This window comes from Penicillium hordei (genome assembly GCF_028827395.1).
Source record: "Penicillium hordei strain IBT 12815 chromosome Unknown utg000002l_segment0_segment0, whole genome shotgun sequence".
In the NCBI taxonomy this organism is placed as follows: Eukaryota; Fungi; Ascomycota; class Eurotiomycetes; order Eurotiales; family Aspergillaceae; genus Penicillium; species Penicillium hordei.
In genome coordinates, this window is record NW_026623143.1 from 3,483,314 (window position 1) to 3,508,714 (window position 25,401).

The window sequence follows — 25,401 nt, forward strand, 5'->3', positions numbered from 1 at the left end:
ATTCAAGATCGGATGCGATCGCACTTCTCAAGCCGCAAAATCGTTTGAGAGGCACGAAAACGAGATGTACATACCGTTTGTGATTATTATCTGAACAAGAGAAACAATCGATTTAACCGCGAATTGGGCGGAGACTGCAACGTCGAGTTCTGGTGGAAGAGGTTGGTTGACGAAGGATTAACCGAGTGCTCAAAATCTTGAAAAAAAGGTGGTGCGAGTGGGTGTGGCTAGTGTTGGCGGGACTTCTAAGCGAGTGCTGTGGCGCAGGGTGTTTGTTATCACGTGACTATGTCCTATCCGGCCTTGATAATTGCATGCTGGCCAGAAACCTGGCTACTTTCTCTACTCGTCTACGGAGTATATCCTCTCACTTAGAAAGCTCTTGGGCCAAGTCAGGCGTGTCCTTTACTTCTGCTAGTTCTGCTATATTGGAATAACAGAAAATCCGGAGCGAGCCAAGCCAGCGATCTATTCTCATGCTATCGGGCTCGGAGTCATGAAGTTACTTAGTCGTACCAAATATCGACGGTGAGCGACTTCTTCTCTGTATCACTCTTCGACTTCACACCCTTCGGGTTATTCCTCCTTTAATCAAAATGAGTGTATGCTACTTGATCCTTTTGTTCGTTTCACCCCATTTTGACTGACATAGCATAGTTCCTCGATTCTGTCCTCTCGTCCCTCCAGACGGGTAAGCCCTCCCAATCCCCACTCTCTCAGACGCCTACCTCACCTGCACCTGCTTCGATCCCTAAAAAAGAGGATCAAAAACCGACAGCTGTGCGACGGGCGCCTCCGACCAGCGGGGATGTCAGTGGAGGGATCAAGCGCAAAGCTGAGGACCAGCTGCCTCGCCCACCAAGACCTGAAAGCAAGGCGACAAATAACTCCGCTGCAATGAAGCCTACGCTCGCTACAAGGCCAGCGGTATCATCAGCACCACCCAGAGTTGTGTCTAAGCCAGTCTCGACCACCACCTCCAAGCCAACCATGCCTAAGCCCACCCCCAAATCCAGCTTGGCTGCGGCCCCAAAAGTGGCACCCTCACGGAGGGAGTCCACCCCCAAACCCACAGCAGCAGGCACTGCCACAGCCTCGAAGCCGCCACCAAAGGGATCATTTGCGGAGATCATGGCGCAGGCAAAAGCTAAGCAAGAGACGGCGCCTGTGGGAGTAGGCCTGCTACGACACCAGGCTGGTCCCAAAGAAAGACTTACCAAAGTGGAGCGCAAGCGGCGCATGATGGAACTCCAGGCCAAAGAAAAAGAAGCGCGTTCCGGAAGGAAGGCTGGATCGGGTGTTTCTGCCAAGGGCAAACCTGCTGTCCGGCAGCGGGATTCCGAGGGGCCATCATACAAGGGTACGGCCAAACCGACGCAGACTCCTGAACCGCCTGCCTACCGCGGAACTGCGGGCCTGCCGTCAAACCGTGGTGGAAGTGACCGTCGACACCAATCTCGCAATTCCCGGCAAAACGAATATCTCGGAACTGACGAAGAAGATGAGGGTGACCTCGGTGGCTACGATGATTACTATTCCGATGCATCGTCCGACATGGAGGCTGGAATAGACGATGTAGACCGTGAAGAGGCGGCTGCGTTGGAATTTGCCAAACGGGAGGACGAGAAAGAGCTGCGAGCAGAAATGGCGGCTAAGAAAGAGAAGTTGGAGCGCCAGCGGAAGTTGGCCGCTCTTGCTTCTAGGAGCAAGCGCTGAAATTCCGACATTTTTATACTGTCAAATTTTCACATTTTTTACTTGTGACCAGTTTTCATGGTCTCTTTTGTTTTGGGTAGGACTACATATTAACTCCGCATTATGAGCGTTCGGGGTGTCCATAGACGGGGATGCCTGGATTTTTTGCTTTGAAGCACCATCAATAGCGAGCGCTCTTTCAATATCAACTTTTTTTTGTATTATCTTTCTGTGTGTATGTTGTAGTCAACATTTCATCTTAAGTCATCGTCTTGATATCACAACTCCAAACAAGCTTGTCTAGGCCCCACTTGGCAGGTGACATCACCCGTGTTCACCTCCAGCCCTGTGGCATAACCTTGAGAGTTATCTTCTACAATTTCACAATTCCACGACTTCACATATCTACCATGGAGTCCGTTCATCATGTCTCAGTCTCATCAAAAATCCTCTTCAGCAAGGTGTGCAAGATTGTACCTCCAATGCTTGAAAAGTTCCACAAAGGTCTGTTGATCAGGTCCCTATCTACCACGCAATGAACATCCGCGCTAATCATTAGTCTAGGTCAGCTTGGTCGTGTAGCCGTTATTGGAGGTTGCGTCGAGTAGGTTCTCTGCTTCATGTCCCTGGTATTCTACTAACTGGCATCAGCTACACCGGAGCCCCATACTTTTCAGCTATGGCTTCTGCAAGACTTGGTACGTCCCCTGAACAGGCCCACGCTCTCGGGAAAAGATGTTGACTCCAGAATTGTAGGATGTGATATGGTTTGTGTGAAAAATGACATACCTTCTGCAAACAACTAACAACCACCAGAGCCACGTACTCTGCGAACGATCCGCAGCACCAGTAAGCTAACATCTGGCCTAGATTGAATCCACTCTAAAACTGTAATGCACAGGTTATCAAGGGCTACTCTCCCAATTTGATGGTACACCCATTGCTTCCAAGCAGCGATACTGTTAAGGATCCCAATTCAATCAATGCACCATCACTGGCAGGTCCGATTATCGCGATGCTATCTCGCCTCCATGCACTTGTGATAGGACCCGGTCTCGGTCGCGATGGTGTGACGCTAAAGGTAGTCGCAGAAGTGATCAGAGAGGCGCGGTCACGATCGATCCCATTTGTGCTAGACGCAGATGGATTGCTGATTGTGACGCAAGACCCGAGCCTGGTCAAAGGCTACAAGGAGTGCATTCTCACGCCAAATGTGGTAGAGTTTGGCCGTCTAGCCAAAGCACTGGGTGTCAAGGTCGCCAGTCAAGTGGAGATCGCGGAAGGCGGAAATGGCGACACCATCAGCAAAGCATCAGATGCGTGTGAGCAGCTATCTCAAGCCCTCGGCGGCGTCACGATTCTCCAAAAGGGTCCTCAAGATGTGATCTCCAACGGGGTTACTAGTATCATCTCTGATGGTAAGGGTGGCTTGAAGCGTAGCGGCGGTCAAGGAGACACTCTAACCGGATCATTGGGCACATTCCTTGCCTGGCGAGCCGCTTACCATGACAAATTGTGGGACTCTGGCGAGCAGGACAATGAGAAAGAAGCGCAGAGCAAGGAAGATGTTCAGGCAGAGCTCGATTCTGAGAACAAGCGCATGTCCCCGACAACGACTTTGTTATTGGCAGCTTGGGCGGGAAGTAGCCTTACACGAGAGTGCTCGCGACGAGCCTTTGCGACCAAGGGGCGGAGCATGCAGGCTAGCGATTTGACAGATGAGGTTCACGGGGCGTTTTTGAGACTAATCGGAGAGCCAGACGGATCAAAGACGCACCTCTAGGCTACCGTGTCCAAGGTTCATAGCGATGCATCTATCTACGAGAAAGATAGTGTAGCTGTTGAATGCGCCGGAGTATATCTCCCATGTATCTAAGCTGCACGTAAACCAAGCCAATAAACCATGTCTCATTCTCTTTTATGATGGTTCCCAGAAGATGTCTACAGTTACCAAAAGAAAAGTCTCGAACCCTGCATTTCATACTCGAAAATCCAGCGCTGACATTGCAATCTCAACTGCACTGACTTTATGTCCGTGGTGTTATATGGTAGCATAGGGCATCTTTCTTTCCATTTCACCTGACATAAACAAACAGCCCATAGTATGTGAATCTCGCGTTTCAATAACCCATTGATCAGCATGGTCAAACCCCGTCTTTCGGCGCTGATGCTTGAGACTCGGGCCTTAAACCGGTCTCGATTGCCGACTATTCGGTGAGAATATTCTACTACCGCCTAATAAAGGTCGCCTGACAACACGATATCATTACGTAGACTCGGAGTATTAGCTTTCAGCGGGTCCAAAAATGCCAAAAAAAAAGCAAAATGTCTCCGGACACCTTCAACCCCTTGATGGCATGCAGAGTGAATAGAAACCAAAACAACGTGTCACAGCCACTGCCTCGATCTCGAATAACTAGTGCCCAACTTTCGCTGTCTCGCTTGCTTTCACCTGGCTTTCGTCAAGCTCGAAAAGCCATGTAGAAGAAGTATGTACTTGCATAAGCCTGACCATATCAAAGGAAATACAACAGCTCGTAACCATAAATCTTCAAGCAATGTGAGACATCCACCTTGGCAAGTCAAAATCTCCATATTTCTATACGTCTGTTGACGTCGAGATCTGAATGTGGCTGAAGGGATAGGCCTGAGACATGCACTCCGCCTAAAGCCTTCCGCCGAATTGATATTCCAAAACCTGGACAGACTCAGTCGTTCTGCTCAAAGGCAACGTTGAGCTAGCAAGCCATCGACATCACCTTGGCCGGTAAGCATTGGTCATGTTTTGAGGTATTGTTCCAGATCTCGTATTCACACCCCCGGTTGGTTTTGTTTCCCCGTCCTATCCGATAGTAGGACATCTGATAGAGAGCCTGTACGGGATTGCAGAAGTCAACCGGTGACATTTCAATAATGTCAACCGTGGTATTGTATATGGGCATCGTCTCCTTCGTGGACCAGCCTGCAAAGTATACTAGGAAACCCAGGCCGAAAATGACCTCATGATGCAACACAACGATGAGGGGTCCCGCAGGGAACATGGCGAATAACATCTCCTTGAACAAAGGACTATCGAGTCCAATAATTCACGTAAACATATATATCCTTGGAGACGACTATATAAGATGACGAACTCCCCAGCAAAAGATAACGCCATCAGAAACCAACCTCCAGACAGAACATATCAGATCTACTATAAGTCTATACTAAAATCCAACCATCCCTCAAGATGCATTTCTCCATCATCGCGTTGATCATCACAACCACCTCCCTGGTGACCGCTCACCCATCGCCATGGGCCCAGTGCGGCACCTGCAATCCCATCTCGGGCGAAAACTGGTGTGACCCCTCGACCTCGTGTATCAACACGGGAAAATCTTTCCACTGCGCTTGCCGTGCTGGTTATAAGGCCTCTCAGTACAATACGGACTTGTACCATCAGTTCCGTTTGCCGATGCCGAACTATGAGTTCCTTGTTTTCGTTCCCGAGAACACAGCTTGCAACATCCCATGTGATGATCTGTATGCTGCTCCTTCCGATCTTTGCAAGGAGGTCGGGCTTCAACATCAGTGCGAGGCCTAGAATAATGGTCCGGGGTAGGAGTGGGTTTGTTGGTAGTGGGGTGGGGGGAGACAGGAAGATGATTTAAAAAAGACACTGAAGGCATGGGGGGTAGTGTAATTGGCTTGAAGGGGCTGAATTGGATCCATAGCGAGATATTCTGGCCGATTGTATGTGTACATGTGTCAGTCTTTAATTGAAATTGCTCTAGTGAAAAATTAAGATGGATGCAAATGTAGATTAAACAAGTAGATTGGAAATATCTTCTTCATTGACCTTACAAAATCATAAGTACCAGCTCCATTTATCCAATACACCCAAACACCCGTCGCCTTGATTCCAGCCAGTTTCACATGCAGCTTTAACACGAAAAAAAAGCCCAATCGACATTTAAGAAAAAAACAGAATAAGAGACTGTCACAATTACATGTCCATATCGCCGTCAACTTCAGTGAAAAGCAGACGAGTGCCGTTGCCGGTGACTTGCCAGAGCTATAGAAAATGTTAGTAAAAAAGGACAGTAGACTTCTGAAGTTATCAAAACTTACGTTCATCTCGGCGTACTCATCGATAGTCATGGTGAGGTTATCCTCAGTGAAGCCTCGGGCTAGCACACGCTCACGAATACGTCTCATGCTCATCTCGCCTTCCTCGCCATCTCCAACCGCAGCGGCACCACTCTCCTTCATGCTGCGGATCAAGTTGTAGATCTTGCTGGATGGCGTGTTGTCGGCGCCCTGCTCGCCATCATTGTACAGAGAAGCCTTACTGATCTCAATGAGACGCAGAGCCTCATCGACATCCTCGCGCACAACCTCCTCGCTGAAGCGAAGACGAGCAAGTGCCTGTGAAAGACGAACGATACCGAGCAGAGTACGGGGAGTGACGTGAGAGAACTGTCTCTTTTTGGACTCGTCGATCTTCTGTCTCTTGCGCATGGCCACATAAGCACCGACCATGTAGTCAGAAACATTGGTAGGCACAATAGGACGGAATGTGCGTGCCTTGGCAACGTACTGCCGGACCTCGTGGGGAGTGAACAACACACCGGCTTCTTCACTCTCCGGGTGCTTGTTGTGCATGTGGACGTAGGTGACGTGGTGGGCCAGCTCCTCATCGCCCTCGCGGGACGGGGTATCCAGAAGCAGGAACATGACATCGAAACGAGAGAGCAAAGCGGCGGGAAGGTTGATGTTCTCCACGGGTGACACCCGGGGGTTGTAGCGACCATATAGCGGGTTGGCCGCGGCCAGGATGGAAGTACGGGCGTTGAGGGTAGTTGTGATACCGGCCTTGGAGATGGAGATAGTCTGCTGTTCCATCACTTCGTGAATAGCTGTCCGGTCCGCGTCCTCCATCTTGTCGAACTCATCAATACAGCAGATACCGTTGTCAGCAAGAACAAGAGCACCTCCCTCCAGCATCATCTCGTCTGTAACGGGATCTCTCATGACTGCGGCGGTGAGACCGACACCACTGCTTCCTCGTCCGGTGGTGTACACACCACGAGGAGCAACTTTTGTAATATATCGAAGGAGCTGGGACTTGGCCACACCAGGGTCACCCATCAAGCAGATGTTGATGTCTCCACGAATGTGCATGCCGTCACCCATCTCTTTTGTGACACCACCAATCAGGAGCAGTAGCAATGCTTTCTTGACATCAAGATGTCCGTAGATTTCAGGTGCAATCGACCGTGAAAGGTACTCATACATGTTACCGGAACGCATGTGCTGCTCGATCTTGCGAAGAGTACGGCTGTCCATACCCATCTCATTGTAGGACTTCTTGTGCTGGGTGATGTGCTGGGCCTCCAAGTATGTGTCAGTCAGCAGGCCAGCGCGGATAGCCCGGAAACCAGTGTAGGGAGTGGGCAAAAAGATGCCTGCGACGTCGATAACGTCACCGGGGTTCAGTTGGCGAGTCAGAGCGCCGTGACAGTGGACGGTCAAAGTGCGAGGAATGTGGCCCACGGGGACTTGGTCGGCCATTTCCTGGATCTTCACCTCCTGGAAGGGAACAAACTTCGATGCACGAGTTGACAGGAAGAGCTGACCCTTCGAGTTGTTCTTCTTACATTCCTCAGATAGACACTCTGTCAGGGGGAGGAATTGCTTCGTGGTGATGGGCTGGAACACTTCGCAACCACAGCGATCGCAAGTGTAAGCGTTGATCTGTACAGCCGGCTTGACATCTGAGACACGGGTGGTGATGCCGCGGACTGTAATCAAGCTACCCAGATGCTCACCGCGCACATAACGAACGGCGAGGGCTTTGGAATCGCGCTCGGCGCTAGACCCGGAGGGTGTGAGGGGCTTGAAGTTGAGGGTATATCTGCGGGTAAGCTCAGGAGGGAACATCGATGGGGCGGTCGCAGCAGCTTCCATATCGGCCTCCATTGCAGTTTCCATAGTCTCATTTCGCTTCTCACGCTGGGACATGATCACATCAAGGACATCATCTTTGAATCTGTGGAATAATCAGTTTAGCGGCCTGTGCATTCGCATAAAGACGGATTGAACATACGTGATATCCTTTGTTTCCCTAGGCATAACATCATCGACCGCTTGAGAGACAACATCGATATAGCGCTTTGTGTTTTTTTCGATAGACTCAACGAGCTTCAGATCTTCTCCCTCGGGCATGGATTTCTCGAACTATTACCACCATTGTGAGCTAGAATTTAGTGAAAGGGGCTTATATTGGATACTTACAACTGAAAGATCATCCAACTCAATCAGGATGTTAGATGTATCCCGGTTTGCGATATCCTGCAGAATTTGCATGTACTTGAGCTTCGGCTCCCGGTGCCTCCTTGCTCCTCGGGCGTTTTCTCCGTTGGTCTCATCGACATCATCCATGAAATCATATTCATCACTAGTCTGGCCGTCATCGATGTTCAGATCTTCCAATGCCTCGGTCGCAGCAGCTTCCGAGGACGATTGGAAGGTCTTGAACCCCTTCAAGAAATCCTTGAAGCCATTCAGTTGCGCAGAATAATCCACAGGTGGGGGGTATTGAAGGAGAGACATAATAAACAAGTGCGCTCAATTGAAAGCGCAAAGAATCGATAGTGGGATCGGGAGAGAAATAGAGAAGAGGGTCCGTCTAGTGTCTATCCGAGCCCCTACCAAATTCGCAGGTAAAACGCGAACGCGAGGTCGGGACGCGCTCGAAAATGAGACTAACCCGATTAGGAAAGGTATCAATTATCGCGGAGTATTACTTTATCCGTTTATCCGTTATCGAGGTATGCATCACATGACTCGTCATCGGGCCGAGGCGAAAGAGAGGTCAAGTGTGGAGTCCGGGGTTGTGTCTCTCCGAGTTCACAGTTCCCCCTCCTCCTTGTCCTTTCGGTGCTCACGATCAATCAGCGCTTCAAAATGGCGCCCAAGAAGCCTGCTGCGACGGCCGAAGTTGCCCTCACCCCTCTCAAGAACTGTCTTGTTAATCTACCGCCGTCGCTGGTCGCTCTGCTGGTCAATGCAAACACGGTCAGTCTACTAGTCGTTCTGTTTCTGTGAAGCATTTCCGGCTAACTTCTAGCTATACCAGACTGCTCAGAATGTCATTATCGAATTACAATATAAATCGACCTCCGGAAAGGCCAATGGAGCTCCTCCGCAGCAGTCATGCTTCCTCGGTTGGACGGGCATGCCGAGCAAGCGCAGGCTTGCGCCTGTCGTTGGGAGAGACGGTATCAACAGTGGATATTCCAGAGAGCAAGAAATATCCACCGTTGAGCTTGATACTACTTTCGGACGGCTTCTTGGTCTCATGGAAGGGCAGAAGGTACAATACTCCCCGTGCGTCATTACCCACGTGTGGCGCTAACACTTGCAGGTCGGATTGTTCATCCACCTAGATCCACCCGTTGCACATACGATAAACATTGAGCCATTGACACCAGAAGACTGGGAGAGTATGTCTAAGTCATAAACGACTATAATTGAACTGGTACTAACTCGACACAAATAGTCATCGAACTCCACGCCACATTCCTGGAACTTAACCTCTTGTCACAAATCCGCGCTCTACCCAATCCTACATACAATGCAGGGCAATCGGTGCATATGCACCCACTCGCATTGCATCTCTCCCCCACATCTACTGCCAATATTGTCGTTACTTCTCTTACACCCGCTCCCTCGGACACCTCCCCCTTCGCCAAGATCGCGCCGGATGCAGAAGTCATAGTGGCCCCGAAAGTTCGATCCAAGACAACCAAAAGCTCTCGGGCAGACAGCCGCAGTGCTACTGGTAGCAGCAGGAAGAGTGCTGGAGGTAGGAGTGCTTCAAGCACCGTACGTCCGAAGAGTGGTCGATCCGACTCCAGCACACGAGGCTCTCTATACTTGAGAGGCGTGGACCGCTCAGCGACCACTCAATACTTTGATGGGGAAGTAGAAGATGATGCAAATGAGGGCCTCCGTATTTGGGTTAATCCGGACCTGCTGGTCAGCCATGAGCTGCGCGGAGCAACTTGGGCATGCGTGTCGGTTGTCCAGCCATCCGGTCTCAAATCCCCACCAGATCCCCAACAGCAACTTGCCCAAGCTGAGCAGCAAAAGTCCAATGATGCTGGCGCCCCTACAACCAAGATCGTAGCTAAATTGCTTTCGTGGGAGGAGGCTCCGGACAATTGGCATGTGGCAATGTCCACCTTGTTGTGCACGGCCCTTGGTGCGGAGAACATGGTTGGAGGAATTCTCCGAGTCGAAGCAGCACCCCCACAGCTGCATCGCTCGGCAGTCAAGACCCTCAAAATTTATCCTTTCATAACTGATACTTCAAAGAAGAAGGACGGGCTGAAGTTCGGTGCTGATACTACGGCATCTCGGGATGCCCTAGCCGAGCGCCTTAAAGTCATCTACGGCAGCACTGGGTCCGACACCGGGCTTTTTTCGGGGGCTTTGACTGATGGAATGATTATACCCAAATCCGAGAATCATCCTTCAGTCTCTTCGTTTGATGGTGCTATTCTTCGCTTTGATCCTCCTTTGAAGGGGTCTTCGGATGAAACAAAGTCAATATTTGGGTGGTTGCTGGGCTCAGAAGCGAAGTTGAATATTGAAGTCCAAGCTGAAATCCCCAAGCCATTTGATACTAATTCACCAACGCTACCTATGGAGGACCCTCTCCCAGAAACTGCCCCTCAATTGGTAGGGATTGATTCTATCATTGAACAGTCGTTGAACAACCTAACAAAATCCTCGTCTATCCTGCTTACCGGTGGTCTTGGTGCTGGTAAAACAGCTCTTACCCATCTACTGGCTCATCGCCTAAGACGAGATCATCTCTTCAATGTCAAGTATTTCTCCTGCCGCAAGCTCGTCACAGATGAAACACGTATTTCCAACATCAAAGAGACCCTGAACCGCCTGTTCATGTCCGCATCATGGTGTGCACGTCTTGGCGGCCAGTCAGTTGTGATCCTTGATGATCTAGACAAGCTTTGCCCGGCGGAGACTGAATTGCAAGTGGGTGGAGACAATGGCCGCAGTCGCCAGAACAGCGAGGTTATCTGCTCTATGGTTCGAGAATATTGCGCGCTGAATTCCTCTGTTGTGCTACTGGCCACTGCCCAGGCGAAAGAGTCCCTCAATAATGTTATCATCGGCGGCCACGTCGTCCGTGAGATTATCAACATGAGAGCCCCTGATAAGGAAGGACGCCGAAGAGTTTTGGAAAAACTTACTAGCGATGATAAACCTACAGAAAGCTCAAACGGGCATGTGAGGACCACAAGCTCCTCAACACAAGACTCATGGTTGGACCCTTCAAATCCGGGAAGCCGACCAAGCTCTTCTGGGGGTGACGGGTTTATTATTGGAAGGGATGTTGAGTATCTAGAGCTAGCTGGCAAAACCGATGGGTATATGCCCGGTGATCTTGTGCTACTTGTTGCTCGTGCGCGTAACGAGGCCCTCATTCGTTCTGTCTCGGATCTCACAGCAACATCAAAGATGATAACTCTCGGGTTAGAGGACTTTGAAAGTGCCTTGAAGGACTTTACTCCGGCGTCTCTTCGTAACGTTACTCTTACCTCGTCAACAACAACATTTTCCTCGGTTGGTGGTTTGTTCGAAACTCGCAAGATGCTGTTGGAAACTTTGCAATATCCTACAAAGTATGCCCCGATCTTCGCACAGTGCCCATTGCGACTGCGGTCCGGTTTACTTCTCTATGGATTCCCCGGTTGCGGTAAGACAATGTTGGCTAGCGCAGTGGCTGGCGAGTGTGGATTGAACTTTATCAGTGTCAAGGGTCCCGAGATTTTGAACAAATACATCGGAGCTAGTGAAAAGAGTGTTCGTGATTTGTTCGAGAGAGCCCAAGCCGCTCGCCCTTGCGTCCTCTTCTTCGATGAGTTCGACAGTATCGCACCTAAACGTGGCCACGACTCCACCGGTGTCACGGATCGTGTTGTCAACCAGCTGTTGACACAAATGGACGGCGCAGAAGGTCTCTCGGGTGTTTATGTGCTAGCAGCAACGTCACGACCCGACTTAATCGATCCTGCGCTCCTTCGACCTGGCCGTCTCGACAAGTCCTTGCTTTGTGGCATGCCCAACCACGCAGACCGTGTTGATATCATCCGCTCAGTGGGTGAAAAGCTCAAGATGAGTGACGAGGTTACATCTCGTCTAGGCGATATTGCCACCGAAACCGACGGATTCTCCGGTGCAGACCTGCAGGCTGTTGTGTACAACGCCCATCTCGAGGCAGTCCACGACGCCCTGGGTGATCGTTCCACCGACACAGCCAAGCCCAATTCCAAGTCCAACTCCGCTAGTGCTTCTAGCAAATCCTTCATCCAGTTCCTCTACTCCTCTTCGGAGGAAGCATCCGGGTCTGTCTCCATGCCAGCCCCGGCAGTGATCTCAGCAAAATTGGAAGCAATCAAGAACTCGCGTCGCCGCCAGCGCCAGCTCGAGCAAGGACCTTCCAGTGCGAACAACGCCGTAGCCCCGGTGGCTAATGGCACTGAGCCTGATGCAGACGAGCTGCGTGAGGATATCATTGTCCGCTGGGAGCATGTCGAGCGCTCACTGGCTACCACGCGTGGTTCTCTTCCTCCCGCAGAGCGTAGACGTCTGCAGGGAATTTACCGTGAGTTTGTCGCGGGCCGAAATGGTGAGATGCCTAATGGCGAGGCTGCCAATGAGATTGGAGGTCGGACAAGTCTGATGTGATATATTTTATGACTTGACTTTTGTACACTGTATATATGAACATCTCTGTATGCTCGATTGATTATTTGCCTTCTATTCCTGTATTTATCAATATTGGTAAATGGACATGATATTATACATTTGACTGTTGTCGTATGGGGTATTATATGAGAGGATCAAGCTCATCTGGGCAATCTTGGCGCGCTTGCAGCATTCATAAAGCTTCGCCTTGTAGATTGGTTCGATTTTCAAATCTCTGGTATTTATAGCGGATTTGGAAAGAAAACAAATGTACAAAAGCAATTGAATTTCACATCGGTCCATTTGCTAAAGAAATTAGGGCTTGGCACCCTTTCAAATTTGATGAAAATTAAACATGGAATGGACTGTACCCAACAACACTGAATAGACCAACCTCAATTTTTATGCTTAATATTACGAGCAGTATATATGGAACATATGATAATATTCATATCCAACGAAATACACCAACGAAATACATGAAGAGACAGGAGAGTTATGTTGCTATGAAGATATGCTTGCTCCGCGAGTATAGCGCCAGACGGTGAAAATCGGTGGACTTCAAATGTTTGAGGGCTAAGCCGCTAGCGCTGACAAAAGTGGCTCATCTTTGACCTTTGATTTCAAGTCGCGCAGGCGGCCAGTCACAATGTGGCATATGGTTAGAAAGAGGAGAGGTTGTCAAGCGGTGGGATCAGCGTCCCGTTGTTGGGGTATTCTACAACATCATAGTACTCGTGGAATCCCTGCCTCATTCAGTGGGATCCACCGGAATTAATAGTATTGAACGCCCTTGTTTCCTGTGCCATCTGATCCTCAGGCAGTGCGAGTGGCGTAGATGGTTTTGGGTTTGTTGCCGAAGGTCCTGGGAAAGGATTGTGGCCCCTGGTGCTAGCTGAAGTTTTGCTAGCCTGGTTGAGCGCCAACTTGGAGCTTTTCGCGTATGGTGTGACTTTAACGTTGTCGTAGTCGAAGTCGAACTCGTGCTTCTGGGAGAAGGACGCTGGCCTGCGTACCTATTGCTACTGTCGATGTGATCGTCGTATCAGTCGACGTCATGGCTCACGCAAAGTGCCTTGCATTCGTTGAGTTTGGAGGGTTGTTGTGGTACTGCCGCCTTCCACAGCAGTCGATAGGGCTTGTAGTGGGGCTGTAATCCCTTTTAATTGCCGATAGATCAACGGATTGTCGAACTTTGATCGGTTCAGATATTTGTCAAGGATGTCTGGGCTGTACTCTGAGAGAGCATCAAAACCTCGGCGGTCCGCATGTGGACTGCTATGGGGTGCTGTAGAAAGGGTGAATGCGTAAAAGGGGAGGTAGTGCATGGGCACTAGCTCGTGGGAAGGCTGATATAGGAACATGACATCGTAAAATGGCGAGGTAAAAGAGACGCGAGAAAGACGACGAGTGAAGACACGAAAGGCAGCGAGGTGGCCGCAGTCTTTCACAATCAGAGCCCGAAGAACAGATGGGAGTACTCGGACTTACCATTCCGGGTAAAGCTTGTATTGAAGAGCAGTCCACGCCTTGGAGATGTTACCCAACCAACTCTTCTTTGAACCCCGTACGACTCCAATTGCGCAAGTGTCGGATTGGGGTGGTGGACGTAGAGTGCTCTTGGCTCTCAGGATCCACTCGGAAAACATCATCGTCATGCGAGACCGTTGGGGATTCCTAACAAAGCCATGTGTCATAGTGGTTATGGCTTCTTTTCCATCGGTCATCCGAATTCTCAGGCTCAAGCAGCCTTGACCATGTAGACTCTCAGGTTTTTCGCAAACTTCCAAGTATAGTAACTATATTAAGCTCGTACCCGGTGGTCAAATTCGGGGAGCAGAACTTAAAGCAACGAAACCTGTATGTCATATTGTTAACATTCAAAACTGAAGACCAACTCAGAGATAGATAAGCCTTACCAATGGGCTGCCAACCCCTCGAGAACCAAACACCACACTGCAGAAACCCCCTTGTCATCTTCACCAAAAGCACCAGCAGAAAGCTCCCCAAGACATAGTCCAAGTTCGCTCATTGGCTAGCTGCTGAGCTCTGGCTTCGGCAAAGGCACCAGCACGCGCGGCACCCAAGGACCCTATCAGAATCCAAAGTCAGCTGAGTCCAATACAAATGAAGTAAAACAAATTCCATCTCAGATAGAACATGTGAAATAAGAAAGAAGTGAGAATAAACCGAGAACAAGCTGAAATCAATTGAAACCAAGCCAAGAGAGGCTGGAAGTAAAGATGAGATGGAATTGACTTACCAACGTTGTCCGAGCGACAGAAGACTCGGAGCATCACCACGGATCAAGATTGGGCCGGGGGTAGGCTTACCCCGGCGCTCCGCAATCGATCCCATGAGTGCGCGAGCCTCCTGCCGCTGACGGTGGGATTCGTACCCTGGGATCTGCTGGTAACCGGGAGGAATCACCGGAGTCCTAAGATCGGCAAACCGGGGGGTCGCAGCCCGATAGCCGGCCCCGTAGTGGGAGGTTAGACTGGTCTCGGAGGCGGCACGAACCTCATCGATGGATCTAGAGGTTGGAGGCCCCATCTCCATGGACCAGCGGTCCGACAACGCAGCCATTTTAACGGCCTTCATTTAGGTGTTTTTTGTGGTATCGAATTGCTTCTGCAAGCAATAAAAACGAAGAGAAATGTGGGAGAGAAGAGAGAAAGAGAAGAAGGGAAGAGAAATGGGTTATAGGCGGTTTACATAGTCCCCAGCCAGCCCGAAGAGGAAGGGACGACCGGCTTCAAAAGCGAAGCAGCGGCTATGTGTACAGCCAGTATCTACCCCGATCGTTTCTGCCATTTCGGATGTAAAAGGTGAGATACCATTGGGCACGTGGGCACGTGGCACTACTGTTCTGTTATATAAGGTGCTCAATCTATTCCAGTAAGGCTGGGTCATGTTGCAGTTTGATCAAACTTTTAGTAAAATAGAAAGCTTCACTCTTTCTCTAAAGCCTTGTTGACAAGATGTTCAAGCTTGTTCCACTCAGCAGAGAGAACCGCCTTGGTCTTGCTAGGATCAAGGCCATTGGCCTTGAACTCATGGTGAACCTGTACGAACTGATTTCCAACAAGCTTCTTAAAGCTGGGCACTGTGCAGCTCTCCGCCTGAGTGCTAGTAAGTTCAGCGAGAATATACCAAATCAAGTAGTGAAAGTTCAGCTTGAAGTCGTTTATCTGGACAGGATCTTTGGGGTCAGGCTGGAAACCCTCCTGGGAGATGAAGACAGTAAGCCTGACCAGGCTCCATGCATGGATGTGTCGGATGGGATGGGCCTTGTCATAGACAATAGGATCGATTCGCAGGTAGCGAATGGCAGCGTGAATGAATGCCCGGGTGAAGTTACCAGCCGTTAGGAGAGATATGATCAGCTTATCACGGAGAGAAGCATATGGCTGTCGGGTGAGAGGCCAGAGGGCTGTTTCATGAAGCTTGTGCATGGCAGCTTCCAACTTCTTGATTGACTCTGCTGGCTCCGTGCTAGTTGCAGTTGCTTTCTGTAGGAGCTCCAGGGCTTCCCGCTCTGCTGTCTCTAGGGGCGTCATGTCTTCAGGTGTAGACAAGAACCGGTCTTCAAGGGTTTCCGCTCCTATTGCACACTTTGTGCACTGGCAGTCGAAGAAGTAGCGTTCTTTCAGTTCGTTGCGACGGATGTCGTAGGGTGTCGTGGTGTCGACATAGGAAATGAAGATTTGCTCGCCCTTTTTGATGGAACGCATAGCCTTGACATACAGTTCTTCACCGTCAAATCCAACGGTGGAGTTGTAGTCGCAGCTGTGGTTAATCAACCCGGCATATGGGTGCATGTAGAGACCAATGCGGTCATACATGGAGGTGGTAAGGTTGAAGGAGTTGAGATCAAGCTATAAATGATAGTTAGATGAGAAATAAACGAGGTAAGAGGTGTAAGGCTAAATTCAATTACCTTGGCAGCATAAGAAGCAACAGTTCCTTCATCCACATCCGTCCCTGAGTAATTTTTGACAGCTTTTGCCGTCAGGTTAATCCTATCAATCTGGCCCTGGATCTCTGAGATCTCATTGATATGAGTCTCCAAGCCATCGAAGACCTTAGACTCTTCAGAATCGTACTTGTTACGCGCAGTGCGCAGCACTATGCGCAGGAGAGCACGGGCATTGTTGGGAAGCACCATAGGTTTGACTTTTTTGAAGATGGGACATTCAAGAGAGTGCGCAAACTTCCAGTCCTTAGATTGACACGCCTAATTATCAAGTGTTAGAAGATCAAACGATATAATCTTTGGTAGGACGAAAAATATGAGACAGCAAACGATCTATCCCCATAACTCACCCGATCACAATACTTAACGACACGACATCCTGTGCAAGCCTTTAACTCATTTCCAGTTTCCATCTGTCTCTTTCCGAAACACCCGGCACATGTGTCTTCTAAACGTGGAGAATCAAGAACCGCCACAAATGGTGTTTTGATGTGCAAAACATCTTCACCGGGGTTGATGTCGGTTGTCGCAAACAGGCCATTCCCCATGCCATTGGGGGCAGGCTGCGGGACCGTCCTGGTCGTAACTGAAGGTAGTGCAGATCTTGATGCCATTGTGGGTGATCTGAATATATAGAAATAAGAATTGTTTGAAGATATAATAATCAGAGTGGATAGTCGCCCACGTGGGCAGGGCGGTGAATATTCGTCATTGTATTTGAATCCCTTGGCATTTATAGAAGAAGATCGTTAGATTCTCCTATATACTCCCACAAAGAGCAGTCTGATGAAAAGACCCCGGAATTTCTCTAGTGACTCGAATACCTTAGTTAAAAGTTGCTCGCCAAGGATTTTATTATTATCAACCTTGGTCGCTAACTAGTTAACTAGCGTCCTACATTATATAAGCTAAGCCCAGATAGTGAGGGCAGACAGAGAGAGAGAGAGAGAGCATTGGTGTAAACTCGTGCAAAAGCTGTAAACTAGCTTTATAGTATGCGAAATAGCTACATAGGTATGAAGCAGGCAAAGAAATACTGAAGACCTACAATCCTTCTCAGCAGGAATCCATGATAGTTCAAAATTCAAAGATTTGTAGTAAGAGGAAGTCTGACTCGAGACAATGTTTCGGTGGATTGATAAATGTACATATAGCATGGCTCATTCGGACCCAGACACTCAGGTCTCAACCATGTAAACATCAAGCATGAAAAAGAAAACTAAACTCAAGACCTAGAGCATAGCTGCAAAAGCAACAGCAGCAGCAGCACCTAACGGCGCAGCAGTGATCAAAGGCTTCGCAGCAGCCGCAACACCACCCGTAGAAGCAGTAGGGGTAATCTTGACCGGCGAAGTCGAAGCCGTGGCATCAGCCGTGAGAGCGTAGACGCCATTAGTGATAGTAAGAGGCTTATAGGTAATCAAAGACGACGGGATGGACTGTGTACTAGAGGCGGAATCAGAAATGGTGGTAGTACCCTGGATGCCGGTGTATGCAAGACTCCAGGAGCAGATAGCAGATTCCGAAACACGGGTGAAGCTGCATGACTCGACAGCGGTTGCGTGGGCTGTAAGACCGCTGGTAACCATAATTGCTTCGAGGGAGACGCTGTACGTGGCATCGCCCTGGATTAAGGTTGCGGGGTGGTGCAATGCGCACTTGGATGCGCCTGGCAAGCAGGCGATCTCGTAGGTTGTGGCGTACTTGTCGATGCCAACGACCCGGCCTGCAGTGCTGGAGTAGGCACCGAGATCGGCACCGCCGGAGTCATTGTCGATTGCGAAATAGCTGATCGTTGTTGTACCGGGCTCAGCGGCTGCGGCCAGAGCTGCTACTGCAGAGAGGAGGAACGAAGATGAGCGCATGTTTGCAGGATCTGAAGATGAAGGGATCCAAGGTCGTAGAATAGGGAGAGTTGGGTTGGGCAGAAGAAAAGCAGTCAGGAAGTCAGGAAGCAGAGGGGGAAAAAATCAAAAGAACTGTTATGCTGCCTCATCACTAGCGTGCCCAATAAGTTCCCCGGAAAGAGTCACGGAGATCCGGAAGCCAAGCATCCTTTGGACAACATATACTAGTGCTGTACTATAATGTACTAAAAACTCGACCTTGGCGCTGACAGGCAAGTCCGTTTAAGAGCATGACAAAAAAACAAAAAAAAAACAAAAGCCAAGTCGGTGTAGACCCTGTAGATATCAGTGAAGACCTAGGCTATCTAGGTTAAAGACAAAGAAGTCCAAGGTAACAAAAACAAAGATACAAGCCATAAATTGGGATGATTGGTCGCAAGAGTTGGCCAAAAGTGCTATCACAAGGGGGGCCCCCTTCCAAGTGAGACATCCGATGTACTTCTAATTGGCGCCCGGAGGAGGCTCAAGCCCCTCCTAGCCCTAACGACGGATATTGTGGCTAAGCCCCTGAAAATGAGATAATATTGAAGACCCTGAATATATACACAAGTACAGAGTACAGAGAAGAAATCTTAAAAACACGGTCAAATTCGTATATCAGGGAAATATGAGCACTACACAACTATATCCAACCTTGATTCGCCGTAGAGTAGAGTGTAGAGATGAAGAACAATTCAACAATTCATAAGGAAAAGACAACATTCCAATCCGAGAGTACAATAATTAAAAAAGGCCGAAACGACAATGCGCGCCATCTATCAACAAGTTTGCCCTACCCACTACACCATACAGAGAGTTTAGATCCTGTCCTATATTCGAAAGTCATGACGGAAGGACCCGGGGAGGTCATAGGGGTTATCGAGCGGAAAGAGATGTTAACATCCTGTCTCTCTTTACCTCGACATAGTGGGGCTTTTTTTTTTTTCCTTCTCTGTTTTTCTGTCACTTTGTGCAAAAAGATTAAGAGATTTACAGTGCCTTGCCGCCAACGAAGTTGGACCAGGTGCGGACCTCGGAGGGGATTCCCTCGCCTCGGGGCAGCTTCTCACTCATGCACTGAGCGAAGAGCACGGCAGTCTGTAGAGAGAATCGGTTAGTAACTTGAATCATTATGGGCATCAGCACTTGAAACATACCTTAGGCTCCATGAAGAGAGGCACGCTGAAATCGACAGCGTTGCGACGCATGACATAGTCCTCATCAAGCTGGGTCTTGCCACGGGTCTTGGCAAGGTTGAAGCAGCCACGGATGTCGTACTTCTGGAACACCTCACGGAGAGCACGCTTGTCCTTCTTGGGGAACTCAATCAGCTGCACGGAGACGTTGGCGGCGGACTCGAGGTGATCCTTGACCGCGGGGTTGACAGCGAAGAACTTGTAGCCAAGAGGGTTCAAGTACTCGACAATCTTGGCGAGGTAGGGCTGGGTGATTTCACCGCCGAGCAAGATACCTTCACCAGCCTCAGGCATGCGGAAGTTCATGGTGGACTGGAGGGAAGACCAGTAGGCCTCAACCAGATCCTTACCGAAGCAAGCAATCTCACCGGTGGAGGACATCTCGACGCCCAGGAATGGGTCGGCACCAGCCAGACGGGTCCAGGAGAACTGGGGAACCTTGGTGGCGAGGTAGTCACGCTTCACCTTCATGAGGTCGACGGGCTCGGGGACATCACGGCCGACAAGAGCCTTGGTGGCGACGTCGATGAAGTTGGTACCCAGGACCTTGCTGACGAAGGGGAAGGAGCGGGAGGCGCGCAGGTTGCACTCAATAACCTTGAGCGCGGGCTCGGCACCCTCCTGATCGGCCTTAATAATCTGCATGTTGAAGGGACCAGTGATGTTCCAGGCCTTGGCGACCTTCTCGGCGATCTCCTTGACGCGGGCCATAATGGGCTCTGGGATGTTGGCGGGGGGCAAGACGAGGGTGGCATCACCGGAGTGAACACCAGCGGGCTCGACGTGCTCAGAGACGGCGTGGACAAGCAGCTTACCGTTGGAAGCGACGGCATCCACATCGATCTCCTCGGCACCCTCGATGAACTTGGTGATGACGACAGGGTGGTCGGGGGAAACGGCAGCGGCGTTCAGAAGCTTCTCCTTGAGCTCATCAACACCGTAGATGACGTTCATGGCGGCACCAGACAGGACGTAACTGGGACGAACCAGGACGGGGTAACCAACAGTGTCGGCGAAGGTCTCGGCATCAGCGACAGAGGTCAGCTCCTTCCAGGCAGGCTGGTCGACACCAATGCTATCGAGGATGGAGGAGAACTTGTGACGGTCCTCGGCCTTGTCAATGTCCAGAGGGTTGGTACCCAGGATAGTAGCACCACCGCTCTCTTGCAGACGTAGGGCAATGTTCTGAGGCAGCTGACCACCGACAGAGACGACGACACCGCTGGCGGCCTCGAGCTCGTAGATATCCATGACACGCTCGTAGCTGAGCTCCTCGAAGTACAGCTTGTCAGCGGTATCGAAGTCAGTGGAGTAGGTCTCGGGGTTGTAGTTGATCATAACGGTCTTCTTGCCCATCTCGCGGAGGGAGAGAGTGGCGTTAACAGCGCACCAATCGAACTCGACGGAGCTACCGATACGGTACACACCGCTGCCCAGAATGATAGTTCCGTGGTCATCGAAGGTAACATCGTGGGAAGAAGCGTTGTAGGTGGTGTAGAGGTAGTTAGTGTCGGCGGGGAACTCGGCAGCAAGGGTGTCGATCTTCTTAACCCAAGGGGTGATGCCGAAGGACTTACGGCGGGCACGAACATCATCCTCGGTGGATCCAACAAGGAGAGAGATCTGCTTATCAGAGAAACCGAGCTTCTTGGCCTTCATCAGAATCTCCTGCTTGAGGCCGAAGAGGCTGCCGATCTCCTTGAGCTCGTTGTTGCAATCCACAATGTTCTGGATCTTGTACAAGAACCACTTGTCGATCTTGGTCAGCTCGTGGACCTTGTCAACGGAGTAGTTCTCGTGGAGCATAGCCTGTCCAACGGCCAACCAGCGGCGATCAGTAGGGTTGCGGAGAGTCTCATCGAGGTCATCGAACTTATCACCCTGGAGACCAAGGTATTGAGGGTCAACCTGACGGATGGCCTTCTGCAGGGACTCCTCCCAGGTACGACCAATAGCCATAACCTCACCAACCGACTTCATGGCGGAGCCAATGTCGCGGTTGACGTGTTGGAACTTGCTCAAATCCCAGCGGGGAATCTTAGTGACGACGTAGTCCAGACTAGGCTCAAAGTTGGCGGTAGTGGTCTTAGTAACGGCGTTGGGGAGCTCGGGAAGAGTATGTCCCAAACCAATCTTAGCCGCAGTGTAAGCAAGCGGGTAACCGGTAGCCTTGGAAGCCAGAGCGGACGAACGCGAAAGACGAGCGTTGACCTCGATGACACGGTAGTCAAGTCCATCGGGCTGCAGAGCGTACTGGACATTGCACTCGCCAACGACGCCCAAGTGACGGACAATCTTAATGGCAGCAGTGCGGAGCATGTGGTACTCCTCATCAGACAGAGTCTGACTAGGGGCAACAACGATACTGTCACCAGTGTGGATTCCGAGAGGGTCGAAGTTCTCCATGTTGCAAACGGTAATACAGTTGTTGGAAGCGTCACGGACAACCTCGTACTCAACCTCCTTCCAGCCCTTGAGGGACTTCTCGACGAGAATCTGGGGGGAGAGAGACAGCGAGCGGGAGGACAAGTCACGGAGCTCATCGGGGTTGGAAGCGAAGCCAGAACCCAGACCACCAAGGGCGTAAGCAGACCGGACAATGATGGGGTAGCCAACCTCCTCGGCGGCCTTGAGAGCGTCCTCGACAGTCTCGACGGCGGTCGATTCGGCAATAGGAATATCAATCTCGTTCAAGGCCTGGGCGAAGAGGTCACGGTCCTCACTGGTCTCCAGGGTCTTGATGGGGGTACCGAGCACCTTGACACCGTAGCGTTCAAAGGTACCCATGCGGTTCATCTGCACACCCAGGTTCAGGGCGGTCTGACCACCGAAGGTGAGGAGAATACCATCGGGGCGCTCGCGCTCAATGACGTGGGTAACATATTCGGGGGTGACGGGGAGATAGTAGACTTCATCCGCAAGCTTGTGGTCGGTCTGGATAGTCGCAATGTTGGGGTTGATCAGAATCGAGTGAACGCCGGCTTCCTTGAGAGCCTTAAGAGCTTGAGAGCCTGTTTGATCCCACAGTCAAGAGATTAGTTACTGTCATTTGGATTGATTTTTAGGAGCTTCCCCGCAGAAAAGTTCCCCGTGTACACCCCTATGGGGGACTGACGCGGTGATCTAATCGGGCGAAAATTTCATCTCCAAGTGGTTCCAACTTACCAGAATAATCGAATTCTCCAGCCTGTCCAATGCTCAGACCACCACTACCAATGACGAGGACCTTCTTGACATCGACGAGATTGCTACCAGTCGACACCGCACCACTAGCGAGGTAAGACTCGGCGGCCGGGGGCTGCTGAGAAGCCAGACGGTTCAAGGTGCTGGAGAAAGAACGGAGCTGCTGAGACCGCGCCGTGGGGATCTTCTGTAGGCGTAGAGTCGAGGCCGTCGAACGGACGGACTGAGATGAGAATGCGCGGAGAGAGAGTGCCGGGCGGGTTTCAGCAATGCAACGCTGGCGCAGCAGGGCGGCGGCCTGCCCACATCGAGCAGCAAGAACCATTGCGCACCGAAGGTAATGTTTCAATTGCTGGGAGATGTGTTGAGGATGAGTCTACGCTCTGATGGGGATTCTTTTTTTTTCCGCCAAGGAGTTGCTAATTGGTTCGTTCCCTTCACCGTATACGGCTCCACTTTTGAAGAACAACGAGGGAAAGCCGGGGGGAGATTGGGGATTATACCTGGGGATAGGAATAGATCTGGAGGATCTAATAATGAATGTTAATAATTCATATAGAAGAGGTTGGTTTGGTTTTATGTTCCTTTCTTCTCCCTTTTTTGGTCTTTTTTTGTTATAAATTTTTTTTTTAACAGCGATGAGTCAAAACCTGGATGTGGAGACGGGGCTCTCTCGGCAAATATCTTTTTGATGTATACCAAATCCTATGCCCAGGTGTATACTAAGTAAATCCTAGGTAATTATCTTTTGCCATATATGCATTGTCATTCATATAGAAGTTACAGAGTATATAGCAGGCAATTGGGCGCTTCCAGCAAGCACATGATGCGTGTCACTCTGTGATGATCTACCAGTGGACAATGCCGATGCCGGACCCCAACCCTATCTCTTATCTCTGAATTTCAAGCAACGATATTACACCACAACCCTAATTGACCGTAAATTAGCTACCGAAATTGGCTACCTGAACACGCCGATTCAAGCTCCCTTTTTACCAAAATCTTAGTTATTCCAATGTCACGTGTGTAGGATATATCTTTCATCACCAGTGCTTGTTGCTCAATTAGCACCTAGGATCATTTAGGGCTGCTTAGTGATCGGCTCACTCTTCACTCAGTGTACTTAGGTTCAAGTATTAGTTGATGTGTGTGATCATTTTCCTTAACTCCGTTTGTAGCCGCTTGTGAGATCCTAGGTATGACCTGTACAATGTTTAGATGTCGACGGGGAGACAAGGCAGACAATATAGAATGGCCGGATCTTATCTTCCTAGAGTCGGTCTCTCAAAAAATGCCGTTCAATATGAAGGTTGATTGTATAGAATTGTAGCAATCAATATATAGAGGAACACCCTCGCACCTAGAATTCTAAAACTATCCCTTAGAAAATCACTGCGTGCATCAAAAGAGAGAAGAACCTGGCTTGGTCCTACTAATAGTAGACATCCACGAAATGATTGATAGAAAGATGATGCCACGAACCGTCAATTCATGCCTTTCATCACACTCCCTTGGGTAATTTCGTCTAAAAAAGGAGAAATATAACCCGCAGGATAGGCCACGAATAGACCGCTACTTTTTGCCATCCCGAACACAGCATCAGTCTGAGAATTGGGCGCATAAATGTGGGTTGAATGAGGGTGTATTTAATATTGAATCTCGAGTTCGTCTGACCGAAGTCTACCATGTATAAGATAAGATAATAGGGCAAAGAGAAGTTGCACCTGCATATATAGGAGATCCCTAACATCAGAATGAAATCCTTTTAGGTCGAAACGTTCTCTGCTTGCTTCTCTTGTTGCAGCATTTTTGTCGTAGGTATCGTGGGGGTGTTAACTTTCGGGTTAACGCCCGGTAATTAATAAACAAAAAGAAAAGCAAGGGTGCAGAGAAAAGGTTGAAACGATGATAGCGACATGAAGCGGCTTCACAATATTGAAGGCAGATAGGATAAACAACCACATAAGGAGATGTGATAAGACATATCGTGATCATATAAAGCACAGAATCAGAATCGCAAAGATAGAATAGTCAGGACCAGAAATGAAGACATACAATACCGGATTATGATAGAACCTCATATTTTGTAACATGCGCTCTGGAAGACCAAGACGAGGACTCTCAGGGTGGTCATGCATTGCATCGGTAGATACTGAAGAGAAAGCAGAGGTTTCCGTGCCCATAGTGAAGCTAAGAATGCAGCCCAGAAGAGACCTGTCAAAATAGTAGGTGACTTGTAGAGTCGTCAAAAATAAAGTACAACTTACGTGCAGGTCCTAGGCACAGGCCGATCAGTATGGGTTATGTAAGCCCGCCATCAACCTGTGGACCTCAAGGTTGGAAAAAGAGAAGCTCGATCCATGGATCCATATAGCTATGTGGATCTTTAAGGAGTATATAAGCCAATCACAAGCATCAGCGTATTATCTGCCCCTTTTCTACTCAGGTTCCAACCTTACTAGGAACCTTTACATTGTGAACTATAATCATTCTCAAATGTGTCAATCAGATATATTCATGGACCAGCTTATGGACTGAAACCAGGCTCGTACCAGGAGTATCCTAACCGGCAACACAACAACTTTTTTGTTGCCCTAATGGGTACTGTAGCGTTTCAATTGGTTCTACAATATGCCCCAACCCTTCAATCTCCTAGGGTAGGTTGAAACTACACCGTAGACTCAACTGCACTGAGTCTGCTCTG

The 25,401-nt window shown here is 49.8% G+C and overlaps 11 protein-coding genes across 11 annotated transcripts; 4 read left to right on the plus strand and 7 right to left on the minus strand.

The window, feature by feature from the left end:
• Positions 1-596: 596 nt before the first annotated feature.
• N7537_004638 (uncharacterized protein) lies at positions 597-1,716 on the plus strand (the record flags this gene model as incomplete). The annotated part of the gene is made up of 2 exons (XM_056895695.1): positions 597-602; positions 658-1,716. The coding sequence occupies 2 exons, from the start codon at positions 597-599 to the stop codon at positions 1,714-1,716; spliced, it is 1,065 nt and encodes a 354-aa protein (XP_056755443.1).
• Positions 1,717-2,105: 389 nt separating this feature from the next.
• Positions 2,106-3,478, plus strand: N7537_004639 (ATP-dependent (S)-NAD(P)H-hydrate dehydratase; the record flags this gene model as incomplete). Its single annotated transcript, XM_056895696.1, has 6 exons — positions 2,106-2,199; positions 2,260-2,299; positions 2,347-2,393; positions 2,452-2,462; positions 2,512-2,544; positions 2,597-3,478. The coding sequence occupies 6 exons, from the start codon at positions 2,106-2,108 to the stop codon at positions 3,476-3,478; spliced, it is 1,107 nt and encodes a 368-aa protein (XP_056755444.1).
• A 955-nt stretch (positions 3,479-4,433) lies between these two features.
• Positions 4,434-4,736, minus strand: N7537_004640 (uncharacterized protein; the record flags this gene model as incomplete). Its single annotated transcript, XM_056895697.1, has 1 exon — positions 4,434-4,736. One exon carries the CDS (start codon positions 4,734-4,736, stop codon positions 4,434-4,436), a length of 303 nt encoding a protein of 100 aa, XP_056755445.1.
• A 188-nt stretch (positions 4,737-4,924) lies between these two features.
• Positions 4,925-5,278, plus strand: N7537_004641 (putative adhesin; the record flags this gene model as incomplete). The annotated part of the gene is made up of 1 exon (XM_056895698.1): positions 4,925-5,278. The coding sequence occupies one exon, from the start codon at positions 4,925-4,927 to the stop codon at positions 5,276-5,278; it is 354 nt and encodes a 117-aa protein (XP_056755446.1).
• A 402-nt stretch (positions 5,279-5,680) lies between these two features.
• Positions 5,681-8,289, minus strand: N7537_004642 (DNA replication licensing factor MCM7; the record flags this gene model as incomplete). The annotated part of the gene is made up of 4 exons (XM_056895699.1): positions 5,681-5,749; positions 5,806-7,726; positions 7,784-7,914; positions 7,972-8,289. The coding sequence occupies 4 exons, from the start codon at positions 8,287-8,289 to the stop codon at positions 5,681-5,683; spliced, it is 2,439 nt and encodes an 812-aa protein (XP_056755447.1).
• A 219-nt stretch (positions 8,290-8,508) lies between these two features.
• On the plus strand, positions 8,509-12,456 carry pex1 (AAA family ATPase peroxin 1; the record flags this gene model as incomplete). The annotated part of the gene is made up of 4 exons (XM_056895700.1): positions 8,509-8,754; positions 8,816-9,052; positions 9,104-9,182; positions 9,239-12,456. Coding segments are annotated over 4 exons (3,780 nt in total), but the record flags the coding sequence as incomplete, so codon positions are not given.
• Positions 12,457-13,211: 755 nt separating this feature from the next.
• Positions 13,212-14,153, minus strand: N7537_004644 (uncharacterized protein; the record flags this gene model as incomplete). The annotated part of the gene is made up of 3 exons (XM_056895701.1): positions 13,212-13,459; positions 13,523-13,734; positions 13,948-14,153. The coding sequence occupies 3 exons, from the start codon at positions 14,151-14,153 to the stop codon at positions 13,212-13,214; spliced, it is 666 nt and encodes a 221-aa protein (XP_056755449.1).
• A 509-nt stretch (positions 14,154-14,662) lies between these two features.
• On the minus strand, positions 14,663-15,042 carry N7537_004645 (uncharacterized protein; the record flags this gene model as incomplete). The annotated part of the gene is made up of 2 exons (XM_056895702.1): positions 14,663-14,687; positions 14,720-15,042. The coding sequence occupies 2 exons, from the start codon at positions 15,040-15,042 to the stop codon at positions 14,663-14,665; spliced, it is 348 nt and encodes a 115-aa protein (XP_056755450.1).
• A 365-nt stretch (positions 15,043-15,407) lies between these two features.
• On the minus strand, positions 15,408-17,046 carry N7537_004646 (S-adenosylmethionine-dependent methyltransferase; the record flags this gene model as incomplete). Its single annotated transcript, XM_056895703.1, has 3 exons — positions 15,408-16,334; positions 16,397-16,693; positions 16,783-17,046. 3 exons carry the CDS (start codon positions 17,044-17,046, stop codon positions 15,408-15,410), a joined length of 1,488 nt encoding a protein of 495 aa, XP_056755451.1.
• Positions 17,047-17,664: 618 nt separating this feature from the next.
• Positions 17,665-18,297, minus strand: N7537_004647 (uncharacterized protein; the record flags this gene model as incomplete). The annotated part of the gene is made up of 1 exon (XM_056895704.1): positions 17,665-18,297. The coding sequence occupies one exon, from the start codon at positions 18,295-18,297 to the stop codon at positions 17,665-17,667; it is 633 nt and encodes a 210-aa protein (XP_056755452.1).
• Positions 18,298-19,308: 1,011 nt separating this feature from the next.
• N7537_004648 (carbamoyl-phosphate synthase (glutamine-hydrolyzing) CPA2) lies at positions 19,309-23,022 on the minus strand (the record flags this gene model as incomplete). The annotated part of the gene is made up of 3 exons (XM_056895705.1): positions 19,309-19,416; positions 19,476-22,525; positions 22,680-23,022. 3 exons carry the CDS (start codon positions 23,020-23,022, stop codon positions 19,309-19,311), a joined length of 3,501 nt encoding a protein of 1,166 aa, XP_056755453.1.
• Positions 23,023-25,401: the final 2,379 nt, after the last annotated feature.